Genomic DNA, 16,483 nt, shown 5'->3' with positions numbered 1-16,483 from the left:
CTAACTCTCCTTATGGAAAATATAGCAAAAACCGGCTGAAGGACTACTTTTCCAACCTAGCTAGTGTTACAATTGCTGGGGGCACTTTTAAAATCTAATCCATGCAGGACTCCTGGTGTAAAGTTTATCAGAAGGTAACACCCACCTCTTCCAGTCAAGAACTTCAGAGAAAGGCAAAATGTAGGAGTCTGCAATGATAACTGGGACACAGCCGGCCCGCAACACGTCACTCAACACCGCCTGGCCCAGCCGAGCTCCTCGAAGGACCACACAAAAAGTAGCCTCCTGCAGGAATACAGGCAGAGGGAGGGATTACATACCAGTTTCGCTGATCCACTTACTCTGATACCCGCAGACCACGAAGTTCTTTCAAGGGCTGAAGCCAAGCAACACCAAAAGTGCTAAAAGGTAGCAGGTCACACCAGTAAGACTAAAAAGCTTAAGTGGCTGTGATGTTCTGGTTTTCCACTCTTCAGTGTCAGCGCGATGCCTCCACTGTTGGCATTCTGAAAATGTTCACAACCCACGTCTAGGTCTTCCTCTGGACACTCAACAACGTGACTTTGCAAGGGCTGGATTCTTTCAGTCCTAGTGTGCTGTGTACACACACTGTGGCACAGTGGCTGCAGAGCGCTCAGAATACCTACCTCCGCCTACCTTGTTATAGAATTATCTGGTCTGGGCCTACCAGTCTCCCTAGAGGACCCCCTAAATAGAAAGTATCAAATCTCCTTTTACCTTTCTACTCCCCATGGCATCTAGCAGTGTGCTTTGCATATAGAAGACATTCATTTCATGAATGCAATGCCTTAGAAAACATATTAAGACAGATGTGCTCTATTTAGAAACAATCCATCGAACAAAAAGCAAAATCTCAAAAAATTTCTTCCTCGTTCACTCCCTCAAACTTGTAGTCGATGTGGGACAGGTTTGGGAGAGATGTACAGAAGAAGAAACAGCTGCAATAAGTCAACCAAAATAAGAAAAGGCCCCATCTCTAATACTCAGTTTCTCCCAGTTTTTGCCTCTTCAGGAGGAAAAAAAGTTAAAAAACAAAACACTGTTTAATCTTTAAAGCTAGAGAAAAGGAAAGTTCAGAAAAAATATGAAGAAACTCAACATGCCAAATTCCTCCAGGGATAAACCAGAAAACAGCAAGAGTGGAAAAAGGGCATCAGTCATGGGAGGTGCAGGTGGACAGCTCAGCTGGCCCCAAAGAGTCGGTGTCCAGATGTGGACACACGTGCTGATAACCATTTTTCCTGTCTAGACAAAGGTTACTATAAATACTCCTGCTCACATCACCACTGTTATCAGTCAGACATTCCAGAGGAGATGCAGCACTTTTTGAGAGAAAGTATTTTAACAATCTCAGCATGGGCCAGTTCTCTTTGGAGATTAAAAAAAAAAAAAAAAAAAATCACACCAGCTCTTTGATATTTCTCCTTGAAATAACCTGTCCGTATTTTAAATATTTATGTGAACAAAACTCATTTTCTCCTTTCCTAGCCTCGAGGCCCTTGGGAGTGTGAAATATCCTGCTTATAAAACATCCCCAGAAGGACTACTCTGCTTCTGGTTATGGAAGCCCTGCCACTTCCACAATACCAGTAGGACATGCTAAGGGCGGCAAAAACACCAAGAGACAAAATGGTAACAAAAAATAAAAACCTCTCACTCAGGAAAAGCTGACCATGGCCTTACGGGTTGGCACAGTCAGAGGATACAAGCTGCACCTTAGAGAAGGAAGTTTCTCTGGGCTGGATTATGAATACAGTGATAAAAGCAAAATACGTATGCCTGCTTTGTCTCTGTGGTTTTTTTGTAAATCTATGGGATTTGTGCTTTTGCAGTAAGATGAATATCTGAAAGGAGTAGGAACGCTCATAGGCCAAGCAGCTTTGCACAAACAGTACACAGATGCCAAAGCTCCTGGAGGTCCATGGCTGCAGTGAAGAGCAGTCTGTGTCTTCCTCTCCCCTTGGGGAGCTCGGCTAGCTGAACGTGGGAAACACCTGTCTGTTGGGGTCAGTTTCACCTTGCGGATGTGACCTGTGCCAAGCCCCAGGAGAGGTGCCGGGTGGCACTCACCTGCAGCACCTGTGGGTAATCAAAGACCTGGTGCTTATGGCAGCGCTTTCGGGCAGCAGGGATGCCCTCGGAGAGGTTGGTGCACTTGTCCAGGACCAACGTCGCTTCTCCGTGTCTGGCCTGGAGGGCGGCCAGCTCCTCTCTGTACTCAGGATGCAGAGCCATCTGGGACGACAGGAGGAAGTACCGCCGTGGCCTACGAAGGACAAAACGAGGGACTGGGACCTTGCAGCCACTGTGTGAGTCCAGTGAGACCAACTTTGATATTAAACTTACCAGCAACAAGCATTTTCTCACCCTTCTTTATTCACATCCTTGACTTTTTGGGAAATTATACTCTGTGGCATTGCTGAATGTTTAAATATTATACAATCTAAGAAAGCAATCTATGACTCATTCACATGCTGAAGCATCATGCCGTCATTAAAGATTTCATTTGGGAAAAGTTCTTAATGCTTTGAGGAAATGCTTATAATATGCCGAGCTAAGGGAACATGCTTTATGTGTGTGTGTGTATGTATATGTGTAAAGACAGAAACTGACGGACTGGTTGATTATCTGGAAGAACATCAAATGCTATCATTAGTTCTATATGAGTTCCCGGCTCTGAAAAGGAACTGAGAGCAGGAAACAAGGGGTCTTAATGGACAGCAGGGGCTGTGAAAGCAGAATAGGTGAAAGACTGCTTCCGGCTGTGGAGTGGCACCCTATGCCACCCAACATCCCCATCCTCAAGGCCACAGGGACTCAGGAAGACCAAACTGGTCATTGAGAACAAGTGGAATAAACCATCCTCACCAAGGAATGGAACCAGTCTTAACATCTGGATAGCAAGGATGCTTACAAGAAAATGGAGTGAAGGAAGGATTTCCAAGAAGCTAGCGCCATTTAAATCTCCATGAGAGACAAAACGTGAGCACACAGTGAGTAAGCCAGGCACTGGGGGAAGACTCTGGGGAGACCAGATGGTAAGTAATTCCCTCCCGCAGGCAGACAGGTTACAGAGCGTAAACACGACATGGGCTGAGGGACCAGCAGGGATCACTGTAGAAGAAAGGAAGAATATAAAGCAGGTTCCAGAGGAAATGAAACCCCCATCAGACCTAGAAGCAGGACTCACTTAAACTGGTACAGACCAGGGAAAATACTGAACATACACCTCTCTAGGTACTGCCACCAGGGAAGATAACAGGAAGCGATGCATAAGGAACAACCCAAAGGCCACAGTCTGAACCCCACTCCCCACCCCGCCACTTTTCTTCCTGCTTTGGGAGAAAGAAAGGGTAATTGTTTTATTTTTCCATTGTTTCTCAGGCTTATCTGGAGGGTCCAGCTGGAGAACACCGTACGCATCCACCCATGGCCAAAGAATAATCATTCTCTAACGGAGAAGGTGTCACTTTCCCAAGCATTAAGCTTCATGCCCACAAGACACAGAGCAGTGATTGGGAAGGCGAACACTGTCCCTGCCAGCAGTTCAGCTCAACAGAGCAGCACCCGCCATAGCTGTGCATGGCTCTTAAATCCTCAGAACCATTTCTTCTGGTCATTTCTTTCTACAGCTGAACTAGAAGCAAAGGGTGTTGCCCACACCACAGGGAGGAAAGAAAGGGACAAGCAGATTCCCTAGAACTTCACTGTCCAACAGCAGTTAGCCACGTGAGACCACTTAAGTCTATTAAACGTTGAAATCCAGTTCCTCAGTCACATTAGCCACATTTCAAATGCTCAACAGCCGTATGTGGCCAGTGGGCATCTGACAGCACAAATACAGGTCATCTCCTCGCTGCAAGTTCTATTTGAGGAAGCTGCCCTGGACGGTAGTGCAGACCCAGAGCCCGGGGTGGAGGCAAGCAGAGGAAAGAGAGACATGGAACAGCAGCCCGTCAGGGAGACAGTGTGGATCAGCTGTATCGACTGGTTTCTCTCATCCTGGGCAACTCCCCCCTAAATCACGTTTTACTGGACAATACACTGTATATTTACAGCCAAAAGTATTCCTTCTAGCCACTGAAACAGACTCTTGAATTCTACTCCCAGCCCTGAGCCTCAATTATTTTTCTTTTGTAAAAGCATTAATTTTCAGAGGGATGACTTATCATGGCAAGATCACATATAGGGAGCACTCTCAGATCATCTCAAAGTGAAGACCATCTCCATTCAAAGTGTTTCTGTAATCAAACCTGTCTGTTTAAACAGGAGGAAGATTTACAGTCAAACTCTCAAGACAAGCATGGAAACCACCTTAACAATGAAAGCCATTTGAAAATGAAATGAACTGTCTTGTGAGGTGCTGAGTTCTTTTTATTACAAATCAGAAAACTTTTCATTAAGAAGTAATAGCAAAAGGTATACATTAAGTTAGAGCTGAACAGGCCTCTAAAGGTCTTTCCAATTCCCAAGACACTGGTTCTACGGTGGATGTCATGGAGCACTGGGACTTGCTGGATATTTCTGGAGATTTTCTATTTAAGTAACATAGAGCTGGTGCTCCGGGCTGCTGAGAACAAGAATCGACATGTTGGTATCCAAGGGGGTGTCCATGCAGGAGGAGGTAGAGTGCTGGAGTCCTGGAGGGAAGAGGGTGCTTCTGCACAGCGGGGGTGGCCCACCCACAGGGAATGCTGAAGTCTTAGTAGGGGGAGAGCTTCTACTTGGGAGAAGAGCAGGGAGGTGGCCTGGCACAGAGTACGAGATCCCTAAAAGAGGGACAGGGGAAGGGGTAGAGGTAGTTACGGCCTCCCAGCATGGGATGCTGAGACCAGGTGAGGTTAGGAGGGCATCCGGGCAGCCCAGGAGACTGTTAGAGGCCGGGCAGGCTGAAAGGGCGGGGGAGGGGGATGGCAAGAGTAGCATCACTCCAGTGGTGGGGTGGGGGGCGGTCAGACCCAAGAAGGGTGAGGAGGGTATCTGTCCTGGGGTGATGGGGAGAGCAGGAGCGCTACATGAGGGTCAGAGTCTGAGTGGGCGTGGAGAGGGCATCTGTGCAGTGAGGGGGCAGCAACAACAACGTGACAGAAGTCTGGTCCCATACAAGAGGGTTGATCAGATAAGATACTGAGGATAAGGGGAGGCAGATTTCTCACTGCCAGAGAAGGGAATTACAAATACGTAAAGAGAGGGAATTCCCTGGCGGTCCAGTGGTTAGGACTCCGCGCTTTCACTGCCGACGGACCAGGTTCGATACCTGGTTGGGGAAGTAGGATCCCGCAAGAGGCGCAGTGGAGAAAAAAAAAAAATATATATATATATATATATATATATATATATATGGAAAGAGAGAAAACCAGAATGCCCCTGCGGTGTTGGATGGAATTGAAGATACCGATATGAATGCATGGTTTTCAGTACATGTAGACACAGAGAGAGAGAGAGAGAGAGAGAGAGAGAGAGAGAGAGAGAGAGAGAGAGAGAGGGAGGGAGGGAGGGAGAGAGAGAGAGAGGGAGGGAGGGAGAGAGAGAGAGAGAGGGAGGGAGATCCATCTATATAGACAGAGAAATAAATACAGATGCTAACGTGTGGTGCTCAAAGAAACTCTTGAGTAAAGAAAGGCTCTGGGTTGGATTTCACTGTTAAGAACACAGTTCTATTTTTAGACACTCAGCCACCAGGCTCCCTGGATCCCCACCTACCACTACCATTTTCTACATAAATGTGCAGATGTGAACAAGAGTCTAAAAATGTTCCCCCTGCCTGCATGCTGGCTCTCCCTGACCCGGCAGATGGCTGGTTGATGGAGTAGGCCCATTTTAGTTTTAAGCAAACAAAATCTTAAGGTGGATTTGTTTTTCTTTCAAGGACTAAAATTACCAGCTACGACTTTCATGTTTCCTCCCAGCAGTGCTGATATCGAAGCTTAAGTAAAATCATGCTGAGAACTCGAAGTCTCCCTCAATAGTAACAGTTGTGAACTCCCAATTTAGTTCCTTTTAGAGAGAAAATGACAAGAATTCCAGCTGAGGCCAACACAGCTGTGAGAAGAAGCTATCAATAGCAGCAGTCCTCAGCTTCCCATTGAAAAATATTGAGAGAGATTTAAAATAAAAACAAAGCTCTTACTACTCTATGCAGCCCTCAAGAGATGTGGGAATTCCCTTAAAAAGCAACTCTCACAAAAGGCAACAGATCCCAAACGTTGCCGCGAGGTCACCCACACTGCCTCCTCCCAAGTCCCTAGAAAGTGTGGTGAGTCTGGAGCCTGTCTTTGCTTTGCTTCTTCCCCCCTTTTTTTCAGAGCGAGAGGAGTGTTGTTTGTAAAAGAAACACAACTGCAGGGCCAGACTACAAAACCGGCGGGGAAACGGAGAGGGCGGGTCCAAGTCCACCGTAGAAATCCACCCCTTGGCCAGCAGGGGGAGGACCACGCCCATCGCAGCCTTTAGAGTGTCCTTCTGCTGCCCTTGAAGGTAGAGTGCTACTCTATCTAGTTACTGAACCTCAGAAGTTTAGAAATCAACTGCAGCCTTAAGCCATCTAAAGATCTTAATCTCAGCCTAGTTACACATAAAAATTAGAGATTACGTTACCAAGAAAACACCACCGAGAAAACAGCCTGTAAACCTCTGAGACTACTCTTTGAAGGTAATTACCGTTCAGAGTGGTTTGCTCTCCTTTGTTTCACCTTCACTGGATCTTTTCCTTTCGGTATGTTTTCTTCCCTGGACTAAGCCTGAAGGGACGTGACAGTCCTGAGCCAATATAAGAGAGCTAGGGACGTCCCTGGGGGCGCAGTGGTTGAGAGTCCGCCTGCCAATGCAGGGGGCACAGGTTCGAGCCCTGGTCCGGGAAGATCCCACATGCCGTAGATCATCTAGGCCTGTGCACCACAACTACTGAGCCTGCGCTCTAGAGCCCGCGAGCCACAGCTACTGAACCTGCGGGCCACAACTACGGAAGCCCGCACACCGAGAGCCCGTGCTCCGCAACAAGAGAAGCCACCGCAATGAGAAGCCCGCGCACCACAACGAAGAGTGGCCCCCACTCACCGTGACTAGAGAAAGCCCGCGTGCAGCAACGAAGACCCAACGCAGCCAAACATAAATAAATAGATAAATAAATTTATTTTAAAAAAGAGAGAGAGAGCTAGATTATACTCAAGAGATTACATGATAAAGAGGGTTTCGTCCAAGCAGTCTTAAGAAAGAGGCCCAGAGGCAGCTGAGCGGCCTGCCAGACTCGCTCCTAACCTGCTCACCCTGTCTCACCCAGGCTTTCTCGGCCGCAGCACCGCCGACATTTGGACCCAGTGATTCTTTGTAGTGAGGGGCTGCCCTGGGCCTCGCAGAGATTTAGCGGCATCACCGGCCTCCACCCACTAGATGCCTGCAGTGCCTTGTGAGGAACAGAGGTTTTTTTTTTCTTTCTTTTTTTTAAATATGTGGCCTTATGATACTACTGGTACCTTTTATTTCACTATATTGACTGGGGTACATTTATTAATTTATTTATTTTTGTTTTTGCTGTGTTAGGTCTTCGTTTCTAGTTGTGGCAAGCGGGGGCCACTCTTCATCACGGTGCGCGGGCCTCTCACTATCGCGGCCTCTCTTGTTGCGGAGCACAGGCTCCAGACGCACAGGCTCAGCAGCCGTGGCTCATGGGCCCAGCCGCTCCGCGGCATGCGGGATATTCCCGGACCGGGGCACGAACCCGTGTCCCCTGAACCGGCAGGCAGACTCCCAACCACTGCGCCACCAGGGAAGCCCCAGGAACAGAGTTAACACGGCCTGACGGCTCTCTTTCTTGAAAGGCTGGCCCTTGGCTGGTGCATGGAACTTCGATCTGGGGGGAAAACTGGAAGAATGGCTCACTGGGCCCAAACTGTACAAACAACAGGGTTTATGCTGAATACCTGCTTTCCTTCTGGGAGCCTGGAATTATGCACAGCACATGCCACGCAGAGACTGCCCATGTGATTCGTTCCCCCAAAAACCCTGGGCACTGAATCTCTAACGAGCTTAGCTGGTGGGCAGCATTTCACATGGTTGTCACAACTTGGTGCTGGGGGAAGTAAGCCCCTCTTGTGTGATGCCAAGGGGAGAGCACCCTTGGAAGCTTGCCCCTGGTTTCCCTGGATTTCACCCCATGTGCTTTTGCTCTCTGGGGACTGTGATTTACATCCTTTTGCTGTAATAAATCATAGCCACGAGTATGACTACACACTGAGTCCTGTGGGTCCTCCTGCAAATCATCAAAATTGGAGGTGGTCTTGGGGACCACTGACACACCCCCTCAGTCACGACAGTCAAAAATGGCTCCACAGATTGCCAAATGTGCCCGTGGAGGGGCAAAATCAACCTCCCTCCCCTGCTGAGAACCACCAGCCTGGGCACACTTGGCCCAAATAGGCCTGCAGTAAAAGTCTGATTTGAACTGAAGTGAACAGAACTAAATTGAATTAAATAATCTCCAGAACAACAGGAAAAGAAAAGGGAAAAGAAGGTTTAAAAAAAAAAAAAACGTTTAAAATCACACAGTTGATTTCAAGTAAATGCTCACAGAAGCAGCAAGCAGAGGAGTAAACCTTTCTTCAATTTCAAGTGACTTTTCTCTATTCATTAGAGTTATTCAAAGCTAGTGCTACATAAATATGCCAAATTCAGATCCTAGGTACATGAGAGAAACTTGTACTGCCCCAAAGGGTACCAGCTGGGCTCACACAGATCACCCATTCTCAACTTATGGAACTCCAGCCTCAGAACACGGCATTGAACTATATCAGTTCCTCCAGTCTACAAATTCTCTACAGATTTATTTTTGTGCTTTCATCTTGATGATGATCCAAAAAAATTAGTATAGGCAAATCTTTGCTCATATTTAATGATGTATACTACTAAAAAGTTTTCAATGTCCAAGCTTGTATTCGATGGGCTAATGAGAGGAGAAGGAAGACTTAAAACGTAAATAATGCAAAGCAAGTATACAAGGGTAAAATCTAAGTGATGGGTATACAGGTGTTCACCATAAAATTCTTTTAACTTTGCTGTCTGCTTGAAGATTTTCATTAAAATGTTGGGGAAAAAATACAAATCATCCATCTGTACCAGATGAAGACAATAATGTCAGTATATTATAACAATATGCTACATAAAGGGAAGCTTCCTAGTGGCTCAAACAGAAAAAGTGGCGGGAAGAAGTACATCATCACCCAGCATGCAAAGTATAGGCATGCTAAACGCAGAAGTCCCATAATTAACACCATATTCACCTTGAGAGATGCAATTCAGTTTTAAAGAAAAAGCCTCAGCTGTGACATTATGTTAATCTGACTGTTATTAGTTTCGTAGACTTGTCTGAATTTAATTTGTAAATTTGTTTTAGTTTTGTAGTTGTCTAAGTACAAAGCAGCTTAGATTGTTTTTTATTTGTCCTTATTCAAGTTGCCCTACTTAAAAAAGCAATTAAAATGCAAGGGATCTTGAAGAGCCAAAAACAAACAAAAATAAAACCCCTGAAAAAGAAGAACAAAGTTGGAGGACTTACATTTACCACTTACCACAAAACTGCAGCAATCAAGACAGTGTGGTAGCGGCATTAGGACAGACATATAGACCAACGGAATAGAACTGAGACTTCAGAAATACACCCATATATCTACAGCCAGTTGATTTTCAACAAGGGTGCCAAGGTCATTCAATGGGAAAAGAACAGTCTTTTCAACAAGTATGGGTAAGACAACTGGATATCCACAAGGAAAAGAATGTGGGTGGACTCCTACCTCATACCATATACAAAAATTAACTCAAAATAGATAAAAAACCAAAATGTAAGAGCTAAAACTATAAAATGCTTAGTAGAGAACACAGGTGCAAATCTTTGTGGCCTTGATTAGACAATGGTTTCTCAAGTATGTCACCAAAAATGCAAGCAACCAAAGGAAAAATAGAAGCTTCATCCAAATTAGAAGCTTTTGTGTATCAAAGGACACTATCAAAAAAGTGAAAAGACAACCTACAGAGTGGGAGAAAACATCTGCAAATCATATATCTAATAAGGATCTAGTATCCAAAATGTACAAGAATTCTTACAACTCACCAATAAAAACACAACCCAATTTGAAAATGGGCAAATGATTTGAATAGACATTTCTCCAAACACAGTATATAAATTTTCATAGCCCATAAGAACATGGAAAGGTACTCAGCATTATTAATTAGAGAAATGCAAATCAAAACCACAATGATACCTCTTCACATCTGCTGGGATGGGTAGAATAAGAGACAGGTAATAACAAGTCTTGGCAAGGTTGTGGAGATATTGGAACCCTCCCTCAGACCTTGCTGGTGGGAATGTAAAATGGTACAGCTGCTTCAGAAAACATTCTGGCAGCTCCTCAAAAATTTAAACATGGAGTGAACATATGACCCGGCAATTCCACTCCTCAGTATATACCCAAGAGAAGTGAAAACATATGTTTACATAAAAGCTTGTACATGAACATTCATAGCAGTATTATTCACAATGGCTAAAAAATGGAAATAACCCAGATGTCCATCAACTGAAGAATGGATAAACAAAATGTGGTATATCCATATGATGAAATATTAAGTCAAAAAAGGAATGAAGTATTGGTTCTATTTTACAAGATGGATAAACTTTGAAACCACTAAGCTAAGTGAAAGAAGGCAGACACAAAAAGTCACCTATTGTATGACTACATTTATATAAAATGTCCAGAATAGGCAAATCCATAGAGACAGAAGGCAAATTGGTGGTTGCTGCTAGGAACAGGGGGCGTGAAGTTTGGGGGCAGGGATAGAAAGTGACTGCTAGAAGGCAGTGGGTTTATTTTGGGGATGCTGTAAACGTTCTGGAATTAGACAGTCATGATTAGATGATAGTTGTACAATTTTGTGAATATACCAAAAAACGCTGAATTGTACACTTTGAGTGACTTTTATGGAATATGAATTATATCTCAATTGAAAAATAATAAAATAAATTAAGTCAACTCTGGGAGTCCACTAACAGAGGAAAATCCACAAAGATGATCTAAGCAGCAAATTCATGAACCATTCAGTCTTTTTTTTTGCACGTGCCTAATGGTAGAGAAAAAAACATTTCAAGCTCTCCTGGGCTTTATACATTGTCTATAAAAAGTTGCTATGCCTAAAGGAAGTTCCAGAATTTGGTTCTGGGCCACACGGGAACACATATGCAGGAGTGAAATGTCTTTTCTTTGGGAAAGTTCCCTTACTTCTCACAGAACCCATAAAGGCTTCTAAGGGGAAGTTTGGGATGCTTCAATAATGGTTCTAATGTTCTGTGAGCAAACTACCCCCTTGAGACTCATTTCTGACACCAAATGCTATGTGTGGGTTTGTAGATCTCATCCAGCACGTATAACATTTCTGGTGTGGCAATATACAAACCAGTCACCTTCATATTATACATGAGCACTTGTCACAAAAGCAAAGGATACTATTATCATCCTGTTTGTTTAAAGCTCACTGATATGCTCATCATGAATTAGCACAATTTTAAAACAGGCTACAGCAAAAAAAAAAAAAAAAAAGAAAGAAATTAGATAAAATACCCTGCACATGCATACCATCAGCCCTTCTCATTTCCTCGCTCACATATCAGAAATATGACCCAATTATGGCCAGGCATGGGGGACATGGCAGTTCAAAACAAGACCTGGCTGAAGCTTACAAAACCAAAGACCCCAAACAGATAAGGTTTAAGCAAGTCGTTACAAGGGCATAATGAGGGTAACTAGGAGTGCCATTCCAGGGGCCAGAAAGTGCCCCCTGACTAAGCAGTATTCAAGTTGAAACCTACAGGACAAGCAGGTCATTAGTCTGATGAAAATGAGGAAAAGGATTTCCAGACAATGGAGAGTGTTTACAGCACAGAAAAACTGAGAGAGCAAAGCTTATTCTAAGAATTAAAAAAAAAAAAAAAAAAAAAGCTAGACATGGAGACAGTGATCATGTAGTCGAGGGTCTTGAAAGACATTTTAAGGAGTCTGGGCTTCCCAAGAACAATGTGATGCCAACAATCAAACTGGAGAACAGCGAGACCAGAGGCAGAAGACCAAAGAGGAAGCCGTTTCAGCAATCCAAAGGAAGGACGACAGTCATCTGGTGTAGGGTGGGTGCAGAGAGACGGAGAGGTAGACAGATCTAGAAAATACTGAATACTTAGGATGTAGAATCAACAGGACTTCTTATTCTGATACAGGAAGTAAGGGAGAGGAAAGAATTGATGACACCACATAGATTTCTGATTTGGGAAGCCTGGTAGACAGCACTCAAAACTGACTGAGAGAGAGAGAGAACTGAAGGATCACTAAGGTTGGGGTGAGGCAGGGAGATGGTAGACTCAAGGACCCTGGCCTGTAATCGATGCTTGGCTCTCGCCGGCACCTCCCAGCACCACCTGTTGTGCCGAATGCTCCTCACCCTGGTCCTTTCTCTGGAAGGTCCACCTCGGCTGACAGCGGACTATAGACAGGAATGCTGACATCGTAGCCTTGCCGGTAGGTCCATGTAGAAAAGCCACCACCAGCCAACAGAGCCCTGAAAGCAAAGGATTTTGTCAAATGATGAGAAAGAGAGAAGGTCTTCACTCTGATAAGCTCTGTGGAAAGGGGTAATTGAATATTCATAACAATATCAACCACAGCTAGTGTTTACCAAGTCCGTTTTCTATAAAGACACTGTGCTAAATGTTGTACGATCACACCTCCTGCATCCTATTCCTCAGTCACCACCCTTCCTCTGGGGTCACCCTAAGTAGTCTTTCCCTACTTTCCATGTTTTAACATACATCACAGCCAGGAGGACTCCCTTTGCCCAGCCCCTCTGGCACCTCATTCAGATCCCATTCACCTCTCCCAAAAGTCACACTCAACTCTTAAACACACTTACAATAACAGCAATAATAATAGGTCTGTACAGGACAACTGGCTGGGGAAATCACTTACCAACCCCACTGACTGGAATCTCAGGGGACAAGGGACAAAGAAAGCAGTGGTGACAGCAAAGTATCACATCTCATGCTGCCTACACCCCAGCCTCTCTCCAATTCCCGCCCCGAGCAGTTCTTTCCACTGTCGTCCCAGAGCTGCGTGTGCATCACGTAACCTCTACCAGCTCTCACCATCCATTCCAGCTACTCAGTCTTATTAACCCAATTCCGTCTACAGGAAGCGGAATCCAGAACTGGACCTTTAGTGCTTCTCTTGCAGTCTGTATGCATGAGCTTTTATTCTCCTTGGTTAGAAAGCCAGGAAGACTCTGGTTTAATTGGATCCAGCAAGTAGTACAATGACACTTCATGAGAAAGGAAGCAGGTGTGTGTCACACCAACTTTTACAGTTATTCTGTCCCCGGGGCTGCAAACCCATCAGATCACTTACTGGGGCAGCGTGATGCCAGTTCCATGCACTGCACAGTCTGAGCCAAAGTGTATGAACTGAAAAGCCACATTTTGTGCCATCTTGATTGCTACCAATCCCCTCCCTGCCCTGATGACAGCCTACATTCCCTTCTAACATGACCAGTTTAAGTTCGAAGATTTTCAAACCACCCCTGGAAATCCCAATCTGTTTGTTTAAGCTTTAGGAAACCAAGAATTGGTCAGGGAGGTAACGTGCAGGCTAAAAACCTCTCCAGCTGCCAGTCCACTATGTAAGACTCAATAACTAGCCTTCATATCAACATACGGTCCTATTTTTCTTGACTGGCATTCAGCAATGAATCCGTCCAACATGAATTTGGGTGGGTTCCATGACCATGATGGCAAGCAGACTGCATGGGTCCCCACAACCTATGTGCAGAGAAGCAAACACTGATCCAACATACAGGCACCAAGCAGTCCAGGTAAGCCAGGGTAGTGGGTGATGAGGTAATTACACCCACACCCCAGAGGACAGGAGCATGTGTATGTAGTGAGAAAGGAAGCAGGTGTACACGACGCCAACTTTCACTGTTACTCTGTCCCTGGAGCCCCAGGGGTAAGGGAGGGGGTTAGCACTGGTAGGAGGAAAGCATGCAACCCGAAGCATGTCTCCTGCCACAGATCACACATGTGCAATCTGATGTGTGATCTCGGGAAGAGTCACCACTGCAATTAGTCAAACAAGCCGCACACCAGCCCTGCTGCTAAGACTTCAACTCGAAGTCACTGTATCTTCTTCTGCCAAGCTTTCCCTAACATTATAATGGAGAAAAAATTGTAAGCCTCCCTTGTTTTACAGAACACGTGTTTTACATTGACTGAAAAGTAAATTTCTGAGAAGCACATTCTGTTTTCCCATTATGTATCCCCAAATCAGAGATCCGTTCCAAAGCCACAAGAGACTGAATACAAACCATGCAGCTAAGAAAGCATTACTATGATGACCACACTCACACCAGGCCAGGTGTTCTATCACTGGAAGTGTCATCAGCATCTTTAGCACTTTCCGGGACTTCCTGACTCGGGGACATCACCGACCCTCCTCCTCTCAGCCTGGCCTCGTGGACTCAGCATCCCTAGCCTGGGTCTTTCCCACTCTCACAGCTCGCCTCCTCCCATGTGAGTATTCACAGAGCCTGAACACAGTTCGTCTGCAAGTGTATCTTTTGCTTCCTTTTAATCAGGCCTGCAAATTCCTCAAATATAAAGTGTCACGTTTTAGGTTTTGCAAAAAAAGAAACTGACCGATTCTACTGATTAGCCTTATTTGTTTGCTGACTCAGACTGCAAAAAAAAAAAAAAAAAATTATGAGACAAGTACATTTGGGCAATGGCTAGATATTTGGTGAATATCTGGTGATATTAAAGAACTACTGTTAATTTTTTTAGGTATGATAATAGTATTGTAGTTATATATATATATATATATTCTTTTTGGCTGCATTGGGTCTTCATTGCTGTGCGTGGGCTTACGCTAGTTGCGGCACTACTCTTCGTTGCGGTGTGCGGGCTTCTCGTTGCGGTGGTTTCTCTTGTTGCGGAGCACTGGGCTCTAGGTGCACGGGCTTCAGTAGTTGTGGCACGTGGGTTCAGTAGTTGTGGCTCGCGGGCTCTAGAGCGCAGGCTCAGTGGTTGTGGCGCACGGGCTTAGTTGCTCTGCGGCATGTGGGATCTTCCCGGACCAGGGCTCGAACCCGTGTTCCCTGCATTGGCAGGCGGATTCTTAACCACTGCGCCACCAGGGACATCCCTGTAGTTACATTTTTTAAAAAGCTCTTATGCAGAGCCTCAAGTGAAATGTTTACAGATGTAACGATATAACATCTGGGATTTGCTTCTAGATAATCTAGTGGGGAGTAGGTAGGAATACAGATAAATCAAGTTGACGATATCAAAGCTGGACAGTAGGTATGTGGGGCTCACTGTACTAGCTTCTCTTCTTTTATATAAGTTTAAAAGTTTCCGTAAGAAGTTTAAATAAATATACACCCATAAGGAAGTAGAAATTTGTGAGAGATACGTACAAAGAAAGGATAACAAAAATCTAAGGTAGTAATAAAATTACAGAATGTGTCTGAGAAAACAAAGATCGGTAAAGTCAGACACTGAAGAGGTATAATTTGCTGTCATTTGAGTTAAAATAAAATGGTTATGTGCATATATATATAGGTGTGTTTGACTATAAATCCATCGAATAAAGACTCAAAAAATACACAGTGTTTGATAACAGTGATTACCTCTCAGTAAGAGAGTAAAAAGAGAGGAGGATTTGAAAGCATACTTCTACATTTTACTCTTTGTACCCTTGCATATTGTTCCAATCTTGTACCAAGAAGGTATATGTGTATCATGCATAGGATTTTTAAAATCTGAAAGAGAAAGACAGATTCAAACAGCATAAAAGATGTATTTTCTGAGCTGACATTTGCTTCAGTCCTGGTCCTTGCATTTCCCTGAGTCAAGTAATTCTTAAATAATCACACCTAGGACTTTAGATTTCAGGGGAATCTTAGAAACAGTCTAATCTAGCCTGTCTGTTTTCTAATTTCTGAAGAATCAGATGTGCAGCTCCTGCTAAAACCATTCTACACTCATGGTTCTTGCCTCCTCTGAATGCAGAAGCAAGGACAAAGAATAAGAAAAATTAACAAACAAATCTACTAACCTTACCCCAACCAGAAGACCACCTAGGCTTCAAAATGATATTTCCCCCATGGGAAGATAAAGGAGGACTATACGATGATTCATTACTTGCTACAGGATTGCCTATAATCACTCACAAAAAACACATGCACAGGGAAAATGATTTAACCTTCCTGACCCTTAACACCTAAGTACCAGCAAGGACTTACACCCTCTCCTGATTACTTGATACTTCGCTGCAGAGAAATGAAACCCCTTTTAACGTGTGCACTTGATAAAAATAAAATCCTTCTCCCATGCAGATACATATACCAAAATGTCAGCAAAAGTGAAATGTCCCAAACA

General features: G+C 44.5%; 1 protein-coding gene across 3 annotated transcripts in view; it reads right to left on the bottom strand.

Moving 5' to 3' along the window:
• EXT2 (exostosin glycosyltransferase 2) overlaps positions 1 to 16,483 on the bottom strand; it is a 142,022-nt gene that overhangs the window by 113,127 nt on the left and 12,412 nt on the right. For all 3 annotated transcript variants that reach the window (XM_081240993.1, XM_081240992.1, XM_081240991.1), the window contains 3 exons: positions 12,496 to 12,612; positions 2,092 to 2,287; positions 146 to 285 (listed from right to left, as the gene is read on the bottom strand). In XM_081240993.1, coding sequence (XP_081097119.1) covers positions 146 to 285; positions 2,092 to 2,287; positions 12,496 to 12,612 — 453 coding nt within the window. The remainder of the gene's footprint in view (positions 1 to 145; positions 286 to 2,091; positions 2,288 to 12,495; positions 12,613 to 16,483) is intronic.

Source organism: Mesoplodon bidens, assembly GCF_964165515.1.
Source record: "Mesoplodon bidens genome assembly, chromosome: 7".
Lineage (NCBI taxonomy): Eukaryota > Metazoa > Chordata > Mammalia > Artiodactyla > Ziphiidae > Mesoplodon > Mesoplodon bidens.
Note: the sequence above shows the minus strand (reverse complement) of the source record. Positions and strands in the feature narration are given on the sequence as shown.